The sequence below is a fragment of the Euphorbia lathyris genome, chromosome 7 (genome assembly GCF_963576675.1).
Source record: "Euphorbia lathyris chromosome 7, ddEupLath1.1, whole genome shotgun sequence".
Taxonomy (NCBI): Eukaryota; Viridiplantae; Streptophyta; class Magnoliopsida; order Malpighiales; family Euphorbiaceae; genus Euphorbia; species Euphorbia lathyris.
This window is the reverse complement of record NC_088916.1, coordinates 78295012-78309665: the sequence shown is the minus strand read 5'-3', so window position 1 is coordinate 78309665 and position 14654 is coordinate 78295012. Positions and strand designations below refer to the sequence as shown.

The 14654-nt window shown below is 31.0% G+C and overlaps 1 protein-coding gene across 2 annotated transcripts; it reads right to left on the bottom strand.

Moving 5' to 3' along the window:
- Positions 1–829: 829 nt before the first annotated feature.
- Positions 830–7018, bottom strand: LOC136235494 (uncharacterized). Of its 2 annotated transcripts, none has more exons than XM_066025202.1 (6): positions 6625–7018; positions 6359–6491; positions 5542–5668; positions 4666–4702; positions 3394–3676; positions 830–1977 (listed from the first exon to the last, which is right to left on the bottom strand). In XM_066025202.1, exons 1-6 carry the CDS (start codon positions 6805–6807, stop codon positions 1952–1954), a joined length of 789 nt encoding a protein of 262 aa, XP_065881274.1. In that variant the 5' UTR covers positions 6808–7018; the 3' UTR covers positions 830–1951. The 2 variants fall into 2 exon arrangements, with proteins under 2 accessions (XP_065881274.1, XP_065881273.1); XM_066025201.1 differs by having other exon boundaries at positions 830–1957.
- Positions 7019–14654: the final 7636 nt, after the last annotated feature.

Here is a 14654-nt window from a genome sequence, read left to right as displayed (position 1 = left end):
TACTCCTGGGAAGTTGTTGGATAATGCACGTATAGTTAACGTCCACTTTCCCACTTTCTTTAACTTTCATCCATCATCTCCTATAATTTTGTAGGTTCTTCTCAACTCCTCCACTTCCTTTCATTTTCTTTTTATTTTACATAAAATAATAATTTCTAGTTATGAAAATTATGGAAATGAAATTACAAAAATTACAGAAATACCATTTAATTACTCGTGCCCCAAGCTTGACCCAAATATCCTAACCCGACTACAAAAAATAAAATTACGGTGGAAACAAGCACTTAAAATTTTCAGTTAAGTTAAAAAAATCACTTTATATGATAAGTCAAAATATTTTACTTCAAATTTTAAGTTGATTATTATCAACTAATATTTTTAAATCCAATATTTATTTTTAATATTTTATCAAACAATTACACCATCTAATACTTCATACATTTATAATATTTAACACTTAAAATTTTAGTACTTATTTTTAGTTTTATCAAACACATCTTTGAAGATATTTTACTATGATCAATGAAAAATGATAAGTATGCAATTTTATGCATCTTATTTTCATTGGTTAGATCTATTTCCTTGGTAGAACTTCTCCACCTTAGACACATTCCAAGAAAGCCGAAGTAAGCAAAACGCAAAGAAAAAAAAATCAAAAGAAACACATAAATACTTGTGAAATATGTACTTTATGCAAAGATATACATATATATATATATAAAAAAATCAAAAGAAACACATAAACCTAGTCTTTTTTTTTTTTTAAATAAAAACCTAGTCTTTTAATCATATGTTTGATGTGGCTTGTTAATGTTGCAAGGACAAAGGCTTCATGGAAATTAAAGTCATATGAGTCTGAAATTAAATGATAGTAGTAGCTAGGAAGTAGCATAATCATTCTCAACCACCGTGGTTAGAGGATGAATATTAATGTTGTCCTAATTGAGTAGCATTCTAATTACAATACAAAACATAGAATTACAAGTACATATTTCAAAAAAAAAAAAAAAGTATCTTGATCATAGAAATTACAGAGATTGAAAGATTGTCGAGGAATGATACGACCTAAGTCCTAACCATGGTTGATATGTTAACTAAAGAAGAACTCAACTCAAGGGAATCAAAATACCTCCCTAGAGTTGTATGCATGATGAGCTATAGCTACTACCTCCACATATCCATTTATGGAGGATCTATTCTAGGATGCAATTAATAAATACTAGTTCTATGAACCTCTGCTAAAAGTGGCTAAACTCCCTTGGTTTAGACACCATCAATTTACAGAAAAGAAATTTTTTAAATAATTTCTTCCCTGTCCAGAGGGAAACTAATTTAGGATTTAAAAGTAGGATTAAAACAACACATTTTCAAAACATGGAAATTTAAAAAAAAAAAAAATGCTGGTTCTACAAAAACTGAGATTTTGCTAAAACTGTCTCTATGTCTAATAATCTAAAGCTAATATATAGTCTCCATGATTAGCCATGTTTAAAAGCTGGTTTTTGAAAATGAAGAGCTTGATTGCTATATTTGTGATGTTGAAAATAATATACAATTTTTGCAAAACCATTTTCAGTTTGTTATTATAGCCTTCCGTAGGCTAAAATTTTACAATTAAAATGGTTATATATTATGTTTTAACTGAATTAGCCTTTTCCAGGGCTAAACTTACTTCCAACCTATAGTTGGGTGAAAACATGCATGCATACACATGATTTGGTTCTCTTCAAGAAGAAGCTTTGTTTTCATTCTTTCAAGAGGGGATGCAGGAAAAAAGATGCATGAGTACTCCATTTTTTGGAGTTGATTTGACCCCGATGGGGGGTCTGAGTCAGAAACAGAGAACCATGGTTAGGCCAAAGGTGTTGTTTGGACCTCAAAAGAAGCAGATGACGACAAGTCCAGCTAGATTTCGATGGTCTCTAGCTATGTGGAATTGGTAGAGCCATGCTCAAGCCTGTGGCACAGCAAAACACACTGTCAAAAAGATATTAGTACTCCTTTCATTCCATGCATATATATTAATTTAAGAGTAAACAATTTGTTTTTTGGTAGAGAGAAATTTAGGAGAAAGAGGGGTTTACTAGAGGAGGGTAGACAATTTTTATCAGTACTTACGTATTATATTAGCTCGTCTTATTTTTAAAAGTAATTATATACTTCATAAGTTTTTATTTCTGTAAAAATTTTAATAATTATTTTCAATGAAAATAATCAAATTAGACTAAAGTAAATTTAAATTGACAAAATTACTTTTTGTTATATTTTATAATAATAACATTTGTTTTTCTCATTAAAAAAGCATTTATTTTTCTTTTTTTTTTTGTTTTATTCTTTCGCACATGATTACAATCTCTTTCATCTCTTCAATGTATAGTAATTGATTTATTAATTTATATGTTATTATATAAATTTAATTTAGCAATGTAGAATTTGTTTTACTAAGAAAATGAAGAAAGAATATTTCAAAAATTATAAAATTAGAAGTAGAAATATATAAAATTATAAATGTGAACTTTCCAATTCTAATAAAGTTTATTTATAAAACAAATAAAAATGATTTTGTAGCATTTTCAAGATTCATAATAACATTTAATATTAATTTAAAAATATATATATGTTAAATAATAATAGATTTTTTTAAGAAAATGTAGTAGGTTTTTTATTTATTAATATTTGAAAGTATGAATTTTTTTTATGTATATTACTATATAAATAAACATTTTATTTATAAATATGTTGATTAAATCTAAAAATTAAAAAGAATTTTTTTACTAAAGAAAACTTTGTAATTACTAAAAAGTTTTTTTTAATAGTATAATAGGTTAAAATTAGGCTTAAAGCACTTTTTGGCTCCTAACCTATCCAAAATATGTGCATTTGGCCTCTGACATATTATTTGGTCATATTTAGCCCATAACCTATCAAATTAGATAAAATCTAACCCATATTGAATGAAAAATTAACTGTGTTAGAAAATTAACGATAGTAATCAATACAAAAATGACACATGACACATAAATAAAATTAATTTTCACTCTATCAGAACACTAGAAAAGTTTTTAGGATTTTTTTTACTGTGTAAAATAGTTACTACTGTCATCTCTAGTTGAAAATTAATTTTATTTATGTGTCATGTGTCGTTTTTGTATTGGTGACTGCTGTTAATTTTCTAACAAAGTTAATTTTCCATTCAATATGGATTGAATTTTATCTAATTTGATAGGTCAGGGGCCAAATGTGTTCAAATAATAGATCAGGGGCAAAATACACAAATTTTGGATAGGTCAAGGGCCAAAAAGTGCTTTAAGCCGTTAACATTATAAGGAGTAATAAATTGTTTAACATTAGTTACCATGTTAATTTAGTTATAATTAAGTCATATATAGCTACCTGATTGTACGGCGGCAGTTGGTGCGAGAGACATGGGTGCACCGTAATGGTGGGGATAGCCTCCGGTTGAATAGTGAAAAAGATGGTGTGGGTACTGAACACCATAGTTGTGCTGCCCTGAACTAGTGTAGGCAGTGGCTCCTGCTCCTCCATTATTCCCTTCTCCGATTTGGAGATACGGGTAAAAAGCAGCTGTTCCACCGGTGGCCGTCGCCGTCGACATTATCCCTCCAGCCCCACTTCCATACATTGGGTACTGTCCACCATACATGTTGTAGTAGCTCTGGACGAAATTTGTTTATTTCAGTTGGAAATTTATGTATGATTTAATAACAAGCAGCTCAAAAAATAATGACATGCAAGTATCCAACAACCAAAATATTAATTCTAACTTAATTATTTCGGAAAAAAATGCTGTTTAGGGATAAAAAAAGAAAAGAAAGAAAGGAATCAAATGTTTAGATCAAATGGAGACACCTAAAATTTCAATATAATTGGTCAAAGTCTTAAAAGAATTATAGTAATTGGTTTCTTCATTCTTTTTAATTAGCTGCCACAATTCTACGAAATTCAGAAACTGGGTAAGTGGGCCTGACGGAGCATGGACCACACACCGACCATTAGTTATTTAGGATTTTTTTTTCTTTTTTAAAGTCAAAGAAGACCACCAGCTGTAAAAATCACTTTCACCACTTGGCATTATCTGTCTTCTTCTTCAATTTACAAGGCAAATAATAAATTTAATCATAAATAAAGCCTTTCTTCAACTTCCAGTTAAAGAAGACAGTCATCCCAGCTGGGTGGGTTCTCGTAGCTTATTAAACACATATATAGTTACAGTCAATCATTCACTGCATGTGCACTATTCAATTATACATATTACAGCTGATCCTAACTTTTTCAAAATATGGGGTGTGAAGAAATAATTAATAGAGTCTAGCAAAATAATTTCTGTTACATTTTTAAATTACCCAAGGTGTATGGGCTATCGATCCATGTCTGATTTGGCTTTTCATCTATTTTTAACAGTGTATATTGTATGTCAATTTATGTATAGCTAATCTCGTGACATTTGGCACCGCATAAAAATACTAACAATAATATGATGGAGAATCTTATGAATTGAGAAGAAGCAAAGAAAGAGAATGTAAATAATAGTGATGGAAAGGTGAAAAAAAGTCATCATTGTATGCTAATCAAAAAGTAAGATTGAAAACGCATCCTAAGTAGAAGCGTGGAAAAAGAAAAAGGAAAGGAGAAATATGTACAAACCGTCGGGTAGGTGTAGTCTGGCGAGTATGGAGAGTACCTGAAATGGAAATGTATCATATATATATGTAAGAGAAACATTAATTAAAGTGGAAAAGGGAAAGCTAGTATGCTGCTGTAACTTGCAAAATAAGACACTAAGAGACCCATCAATATATATACACACAAACATGTTCTAGGTTCGGAAGAATTAAAGAGTCTCAAAAATTATAATAAAAAATTATTCTTAGAAGTTAACTATAAGTTTAAACACTTGGTTTAATTGATTATTTAACATGGTATACGGGTCTTTTAGATTAAGTAGTTGAGAGATCGAATCTCTATCTCATTTGTTGATTAAATTATAACACATTGGTTCTTTGACGTAATATTAGTGCCTTAGTGCCTTTTGATTAAGTGATCGAGGGCTAGATGCCTAGCAATCCTATTTATTGATTAAATTTCAATAGATTATAAGATGTGGACATTCCCGTGACACGTGACAGAGGGTGCGTTGAAGATTACAATAAAACATTATTTTAGGTCTTAGCTATGTGAAAAGAGGTGTGTATATGTCATGTGCCTATGTTCAACAAAACTTTGTGTAGGCCCAAAATGTATTCATGTGCATATGATCATGCTTAATTGTGCAAACAGCAGGCTTGAATATGATGATGGAAGGACTAGTATAAGTGAAGGGTAGTAGCTAGAGAGAGAAGAAGAAGGAGATGCATATATGATAAAAGTGTCTCTTAGATATGGATGAGCGTGCTCGACAACCCTAGTTCAATGGGTCGAGTGAGTGTCCCATATATGAGTTGGCAGTGCATGTGCATGTGCATGTAGCATCCGCGTGATGTAACAAAATATATATAAATGAAAAAAATGAAAAAAGCATACCCATAAACATTATATGGTATCCCTTGTTGGATGGCATAATGAGGGATGGATGGAAAAGCTGTTCCCACTCCACTTCCAAACCCCGTCTGAAAAGAGTTCATTACCCTAAAGTTCCTGCCTGCTCCTCCTGTCACGTTTCAACTTTACAACTATTAATTTCCTTTTTCTCTAACAGAAAATCACATAAGATAATAATAATAACAATCTAGCTGTAAACGTGACGGTTCAACAAGGCAGAATAAAAATCGAATATTAAGTAGATAGCTGGTATTCTCTTCAAAAAAAAGTAGATAGCTGGTATTAATTCATGTTTTCTAAATATATACATTACATTTAGATACTCACGAACAGTACTGATATATAATTCCCTTAACAGCTACCTAGTTTTATATTTTTGGAGCTATAGTACTCCGGATAAGAAAGAATAGAAGTTTCCTTGCTCTGAAGAATATTCATGCCATGGATTTTGACTTGACAGTTATGCGGAATACATGCATTTGTTCACAAATGGAATATTTTTTGGACCCCAATCAAATTCTTGCAGTTACTCCTCAGTTTCATGTAAAATGTAAATTAATTTAATGCTGCAAATGGAGAGTCACAGTTTGCAACAAATATGTGTAAAATCAACAGTACTATATGCGGGCCTAGCTTCATGAATTGAAAGAAGAAAAAAATGCATGATCATCAATATTGAAGATCCGTATCATGTATAAAACTTTATCCGGATCTGAATACATATATATAGTTAAAGTAAATTTGATATGTAACAGATATTTATAAGAAAATAAAAATAGAAAAAAAGTGATAAGTATACCATGCTTGGGAGTTGACGGTTTGGATCTCTGAACACCTAAAGAAGCAAGGTTACAATTAGCCCTTCTTCCGTCAATAACAGGAGCAGCATCAACACATGCTCTCATGGCGGCTTCCGGATCCCGAAAAGTTACCTAGAAAAAGCAAATTATTCCAAACTAAAATACTGTTTGTTTGTTTTTTCTTCAGAATCGATTGAAGATCTCTATAAAAGTAGGTGATAGAGAATTAATGAGGAAGAAGAAGAAGAACAAAAAGAAAACATACAAAACCATAGCCCTTGGATCTTCCAGTAGCCTTATCAGTGATGACGACGGCCTCAAGGATCTCACCAAACTGTTCAAAATAATTCTTCATAGTGTCCTTTTGCGTCTCCCAAGCCAATCCCCCAACAAAAACTTTGGTGTAAGTTGTGTCGCCGAACTGCCCCGCCAAATTCGCTGGAGTCATCTTCAACTAAGCTTCTCTTCTTCTTCTTCTTCCGATCGTCTATATATGAATCGAATTCTGATCTTCGATCGAAACCAAACCTCTAAACTATACTTAGATCTTCTCTTCAATTCAGAATTTTTTTTTGAGTTTGAGAGGCGATTAGGTTAGAGAAGGAGATATAGAGATAGAGATGTTTGGGAGGGAAGAGAAAGCAAAAAGCTACAAAAATAAAATAAATAAATAAATAAACAATGAAATGAAAGAAAAAAAATTAAAAAAGTCGGTATCATAATACGGACATGAATTATATACACATATCAATCCTCTTTACTAGCTTTAACCCCACACGCTTTCCCTGCGCGTGTTTTCCACGTCTCTGTCCTTTTGTCGCGTTTGTAGTTCAACACTCTCTGTAGAGTGTGGTTATTCTTGTTTTGCAATTATTATGTTCGCAATAGCTGTACTTTTGTATTATTTTAAGGCCGGATTGTGCAATGACTAATTCCCACTCATTCTTTTCTTTTAATTACAATATTACCTTCTCCAAAGCTAATTCCGCAAGTGGCAGAAACGGGACGGGATTATTTTCAAGGAACGGACATAGTATCACGTGAGGTCAAAGGTCAACCCTCTCTTATTTTCTCCTCTCTTCAAAGTTGGGCAGTTGATGGCATGCTTTCTTGTACACCCTTTTTCTAAATAAACCTGTAGATCATTTTTAATCTTCAAATGATTGAAAAAATTATAGTTAAAATAGTACTCCCTCCGTTTTTTATTATATGACGTTTTGAACTTTTGAATTTGTTCATTTTTATATGTCGTTTTGTATTATCAATGTACTTTTTACAATACTTTCTCTAATTTGCCCCTATTTATTGTAAGAGAGAGATATAATTATTAATGCAAATTATTTTAATTAAGTCATAAAAATTAATAAGAGAGAGAAATTTTGCATAGAAAGTAGAGATCCAGGAGAAAAGTATTAGGGGTACATTAGTCATTTTAATAGTCTTATTAATATTGCATTGGTCTTGATGAAAAACCTTAAACGACATATAAAAAAGAATGGAGGGAGTAATTAACAGGCCTAATACATTACTAGCTCCTTGAAGTTATCCAAAATAGTAGATTGCCTCTTTGAACTTTGCAAATGTCTCACCAGCTTCCTAAACTTGCTTATTTCGTATCACCAGCTCCCTAAACTTGTCCATAAAAATAGATTAGCTCCCTGAACTTTGCAAGTGTCTCACCAACTCACTAAACTTGCTTATTCTATAACAACTAAATACAAAAACTTATTAAACCTAAATTCTAAAAATACGTCTTCATCTATTCAAGAGGTAATTTTTTCGCTTCTCCAATCTTTCAACCTATTATAAGAGTTAGTGTTGCAGGTTTGAGAGATTGAATGGATGAGGATCGAGAGTTAATATTATGGTTTTTGTATTTAGTTGTTACAGAATAAAGAAGTTTGGGAGTTCGTGAGACACTTGCAAAGTTCAGGAAGCTAATCTACTTTTATGGACAAGTTTAGAGAGCTGGTGATACGAAATAAGCAAGTTTAGGGAGCTGGTGAGACACTTGCAAAATTCAGAGAGTCAATCTACTATTTTGGATAAGTTCAGGGAGCCGATGGTGTATTAGGCCTAATTAATATGGATAATTTCGTATGATTTATTTTTTAGGTACATATTAAATTATTATAATTTTTAATAATATTTATATTAAAATTAATACCTAACTGTTCGGGACCGGCATTGGAATGGATTTCTTGGATACATTCCGATAATAAAATTAGACGATTAGAGTATAGAAAGATATATTTTACATAATGAAGAGAGAATATAAAAAAATATTTATTTACAAGTCTCTACTAATGTGAAAAGACCCTTTTGCCCCTAGAATGTGCATTCGGACAGTTTGTGTTGTAGGCTTTTTCTTCATTCGTGACCTTTTAGAATAGAATGAACTCTAAAATGTGAATTAGTGATGGATCCCGTATTCGTTGATAATTTTATGGTGATCTCTTGTGACTTATGGATGTTAAATTAATATTTGTAGGAATCGATAAAACAGTTTTAGATGGAGAAGTTCTCTATTCTCTCCTCTTTCCTTCTGCCACGACTACTTCCCCAACCCTCAACACTTTGTTCATTTCTCTCTTTTTTTTCTTTATTTTTTTTATTTCTATGCTTTAATTTTAGTTTTTAATTTCATTTTTGTATTTTTTTGTTGTTTGAAATCTATATTCCTTATTGAAGTTCCTTTTCCGTTAGATCTACATCTTTTAGTTATACTTTCATTTTTACTTTTTTCGGGCTTAGCAAGAACTGAAAAGTTCATCTTGTTTGTAGATCTATAGATCTGCGTGTTTGCAAATAAAGAAATGATTAAAATCCGAACGTCCGAAAGAGACTAAATATTGAAGAATGAACTGCAACGGTTTTTCTAGGGGATTCAACTTATGAGAAGGACATGATTTATATGTTTTTTGTTTTATTTTTATTGCTTTTATAGTCTGTTTTTCCTTTCATGTATATCTGCAGAGTTTTATTGCTTTTATTTTCTTGTTGTATTTGTATTGTTTCATCTAATAAAATGATCTATAGAATTTTATAAAAAATAATAATAATTTTAGGTGTTTTTGCATAATAAAAAAATCAAAATCCCGTACATATATGTAGTTTCCAACAAGATTTTAACATTTTCCGGTGACCAGTGAATGCTTAAGCACCTCTGTTTCTCCTAAATTCGTCCCTGATTGGACCTATGTCTGAACTTGGTCTGGAATAGAAAATAATTAAAGGTATTAATTCTAATTTGGACCAACAAAAATATATTTGGAAATTTGATATGGACCTCCTCATTATGTAAAAATTTAGATTTATTTTTGGGAAAATTATAAAATTTGGTATTTACATGTTTAGATCAATTACTCAAAACATTATCTATCTAGATTATATATTTGTAACTTTTCCAAAATACCCTAAACCTTTCATCTTTCCCTCCTTCCTGTCTATCAGTTTCATCTCTCCTTCCCGTCTATCGTTTCATCTTCCCATTCCTTTATATTGTGCGAATCATCAAGAAATTCTTCATCATCCTATCTCTTCTTCCCCTCTTTATCTTTCTGTTTTTATGAAAGCATGGTTCTTCATCTTCAAATAACCTTAATTTTTCTAAACCGAACCAAATCGAATTTTAATTCAGTTTGGTTCATATTAGAACCAAACAAGACTGCATCAATTTGTTTTTTCAGTTTCATTTGTTTATTATAATGTTAAGTATGAGATTTTTAATTGGAAATATACTATTATGAGTATATGTATACAAAACTATAAACTTGCTAAATTCATTCAATCAAAATATTTAAGGCCTAATACATAAATAACCCTCTGAACTTGTCCAAACGTTGCAACTGCCCCCTCGAACTTTCAATTGTAACAACTTACTCCTCAAACTTGTCCAATTGTAAAACATAACCCCAAATTGCTGACATGGACTGCAATTGAAGAAACACGTGAAATACAAAAGTTGCAACGCTCGTGGAGTGTGATAATCAGATATTTTGCGTGATACGAATCCGGAGAAACGTTTTTACGGTTGCTTCAAGTACGGGGTAAAAAAATTCCCAATTTGAGGTTATATTTTACAATTGGAAAAGTTTAAGGGGTAAGTTGTTACAATTGAAAGTTGGAGGGGGCAATTGCAACGTTTGGACAAGTTTAGGGGGTTATGTGTGTATTAGGCCAATATTTAAATATAGTTTGATAACCAAACATAAATAACAATCCCACAATAAAACTTATATTATGTATATAGGTTTTTTTACAAACTTAAATCATACTTAACATTTGTTAAAGATATATATATATATATATATATATATATATATATATATATATATTGAGGCAATTATGCATATTTAATCGATATTAATAAGTGCATGCGTCAAATATTAAACAATAGAAGTGCTAAGTTTGACTCCCACTAGTAGCATTTATATATATATATATATATAACCTGTTTAAAAAAAAAATAATAGATATAACCAAATCAAAACAGACTTTAATTGACAAAGTTTGAATTTGAACTTACAAGATGAAAAAAATAGCAATTAGTCCAACAAAATAATATATTAGATTATATAAGTATAAAGGATAAATATACAACACAAAATAAATTGAAACATACAGGTTTACATATAAGTTTACAATGCAAATATAATTGGAAGAATAGGGAGGCAGAAGATCCAAGGAATAGAACCATGTAAGTTTTGTGTTCGCTTACGATACAAATATACAGGTTTATGAAAATATAAGAATAAGGAGGCGGAAGTAACACGGAAAAAAACTCGAAAATTAAAACATTATATCAGTTCATTTTTTTTTGGTTTTGGACCGAACCAAACCGAACAGATTAAAAACCGAAATGGTTGAAAAATAAAAACAGGACCAAACCGAATTACGATTTGGTTCGGTTTTTTCAGTTTTTTATTTTCGGTTCAATTTTGCTCATTCCTATCTACGAAGGGACGAAAACGACTATACAAAGTAAAAAAAAACCATAGAATGTATAAAAAGTAAAAAAAAAAACATAAAATGTAGAAAACACACACACAAAAAAAACAATAAAACATATACTTCTTGGAAATCCAAATCCGTATAAAAGCAATTGCAATAGAATCTTCATCGTTTAGGCTCTTCCATCATTCGGATCTGTATCTTTTATTTTGTTGCAATCACGTAGATCTATTGATCCACTGACAAAATAAATTGTTTCCGCTCTTACTAAATCTACAAAATGCATAAATAAATAAAAAATAGAGAATAGATACAATTCAGACGGATAAAGAGATCTAATAAAGTATATGAACACCGACTAAAGTGAATAGTTAACCTCCTAAATTCCATGTGACAGAGTAAAGAGAGATGGAAAAGCTCTATACATGAAGAAATTTGCACCTATTCAAAATGCAAAGAAGCTTGAAATAACATTTGAGAAGAATCCAAGCGAACAGTTGTGTGTAAGGGTCGAACATGCTATTGCATCCAGACTCCTTTGGCGGGTTGACGTTTTAGACGCGGATCTTCGGAGAGAGAGAAGACGAAGAAATAAATGGACTATAACTGGTAGCAACTTTCTATTTTGTAATGATTAACTTTTGTATCTAATGGTTAAGATATATTTAGATCTTAGGTGAATAGTTGTTTTACGCTTTTATCCTTTTTGACCTAGGAGCTTTTTGTGATTCGGTATAAATAGAATAGTTTCTGGTTGGTGAGACATTCATTGTCTTCTACCTCCAGCTTTTATTATGATTCAGAAGCTTCTACTTTAGGAAAGCGATTGTGTTGAATGTCTTTGACCGTTCACACATGACCATGAGTGAGTAGTCCCATTAGCAAGTTCAGACAACCTAGACTGGTGGTTGTAAGTATTATTATCTCTATTTAATGAATAATGTTATCTTATATGGTTGTTTAAAGGAGTATTTATTGCATAGGTCTAATCAATCTATATATTAATGTGGTGAAATGATACAAGAGTACTCTTATTGCATGGATTTGCCTTCTTACTTATACGGTTGTGGATGGTGACGAATATAACTGTGTATCAAGGTTTTACTTGTAAAATTATTCCTTATACTTAATGCTTGAATGTTTGTAACTCAAGGAGACTTAGTTATGAGTAAGAGAATCTTTGGAAAAAAGGAGACCACACCATAGTGACTTCAATGGAAGAGACATGAACCATTAAACTTAACAACATTCTTATGATGAGAGGTATAATCTAACATGCTCACATGTTCTAAGTATGTATTGGACTTATGTCTTAATTACCAATCTATATTCAACCAACTGTTCTATGCAAACTTACTATTCATGCTTAGGAATTTCAAAACCATCTCTTAATATAAGTCAACTAGTTGTTTAAGGTGATAGATCACTTAATTTCACTCTCAATCCCTAAGGAATACGATACTTGGCTTACTTTTGCTACACCCGACCTAATACACTTGCTAGCATCACCATTCTACATACCAGAGATATTTTAGAAAAGTTGAAATGTGTGCAGTTTAAACAAGTTTAGGATGATAATATATTACTTTAAGAAAGTTCAGGGGACTAATAGGCACCTTTCATGGAGCCAGTTGATTACTTTAAGCAAGTATATGGAATCAATATAATATTTTTAAAGTTCAGGGGTCGGTTGACGTTTTGGGACAAATTCAAGGTGCGCATGATTTATTAAGCCGAAAAGAAAATAGCGGATATTTTTATTATCATAAATAATGGGACTTTTTTTATAAAAGTTTGTTTATTAATTATTAGGGTAAATAATTTATTAGCAGGGCCGTCCCTGGACATGGGCGGGAGGGGCGCCTGCCCAGGGCCCAAAGGATGCAGGGGCCCAAAAATAATATTTTTTCAAAATAAAATAAAATAATATAGAAATTAAATCTTAAAATGCAACAGTTAGAGAAATAATCTTAGTCCTAAACAAACTGCAACACACGTCTAAACACAAGGAAGAAGGGGCCCCAAAAATAAAAAAAATTATTAAAAAAATTATAGAAATTAAAATCTCAAAAGATGCAACGATAGTAAATATAATTTTTAGGCTTAAACAATCACAAAACACAAATTTATAACTATATTTTCTTATAATAATTTTTCGCATATTGATGAATGTGATATTTTTTTTCAGAAATGAAAGTATTGCAAATTTTTTTGATTAAAGTTTGGTTAACGAGGAATGGCAAACGGCGAAGATCCCAGTTATGTTGGCACCCCCGTCTCAAACCCAAAAAAGCCCCTAACCAAATTTATTAAAAGAATAAACAAATGTCATAATACAGAAAGAATAAAGAATAAAATTATTGATTTAAGTATTTGAAATTCTCAAGTTTGTCAAAACAACAGATTGTTATCCTGATATTTCAATTGTTTTACGAATCCTTCTAACTATGTCGCTGACCGATATATCTGTTGAAAGAATTTTTTTCGAAGTTAAAATTATTGAAAAACTATTGGAGATCATTAACGTCACAAGAAATGTTAAATGGTTTACCAATTTTATGTATTGAGAGAAATATGATAGAGCATATTGATATAGATATTATTTTTAGTGATTCTGCATCTAGAAATGCTCATAGATAATGTTTTGTATGAGCACCTGAGTATTTAATATGAAATAAAATGTTTTTTATATGAATGTTTTTATTAATTCTCTTGCTAAGCGTAATAAAAAAAAGTGTCATTCTTAAGTAATTTTGTTTAATATATAATTGATTCTTTTTACTTTATTTTTTAGTTGAGGGCCCTCATTTGCTATTTCGCCCCTAGGCCTCCAGAATCTCAGGATCGGCCCTGTTTATTAGTGTTTATATTATTGTCTAACGCATTATTTAGTCATCATATTTTCAAATAATACATATAAATTCTTTAACTTTTGTTCTATTTAACAGTTAAATTATCTCTAAGGACACTCTAAATATAGAGTGCCCTTGATTTTGCAGCTCATTTGAGCTGCAAAATCTTGCGTCAAAGATGACACAAGGTAAAAAAAAATTTAATTTAATGTTAGTTTAATATTATTTATTTTTGGTTTAAATGTTATTTATTTTTTATTTTATTTTTTGGTAGGAAAAGAAGGAAAAACAAACAACACACCAAAACAAAACTAGCCCGGAATTAGCCTAGGAAAGCTAACCCCCACATTATCCTCCGAAAGCAAAGAAAACAGGAAGTCTGGAGGAGAAGAGAAAGTTGAGATGCCCAACAACCTCTCATGACCCTCAGCAGCAAGCCGGTCAGCCACCCGATTCTGCTCCATGAAAACATGGCAGAAGTTAATAGAGT

Bases quoted from the DNA above. Each gene is read 5' to 3' on its own strand.
- LOC136235494 (XM_066025201.1), bottom strand. From the start codon at position 6,807: ATGACTCCAGCGAATTTGGCGGGGCAGTTCGGCGACACAACTTACACC. The intron at 6,492-6,624 runs GTATGTTTTCTT...TGCTTTTTCTAG, and splicing joins GATCCAAGGGCTATGGTTTT to GTAACTTTTCGGGATCCGGA. The intron at 5,669-6,358 runs GTATACTTATCA...GAAACGTGACAG, and splicing joins ACCGTCAACTCCCAAGCATG to GAGGAGCAGGCAGGAACTTT.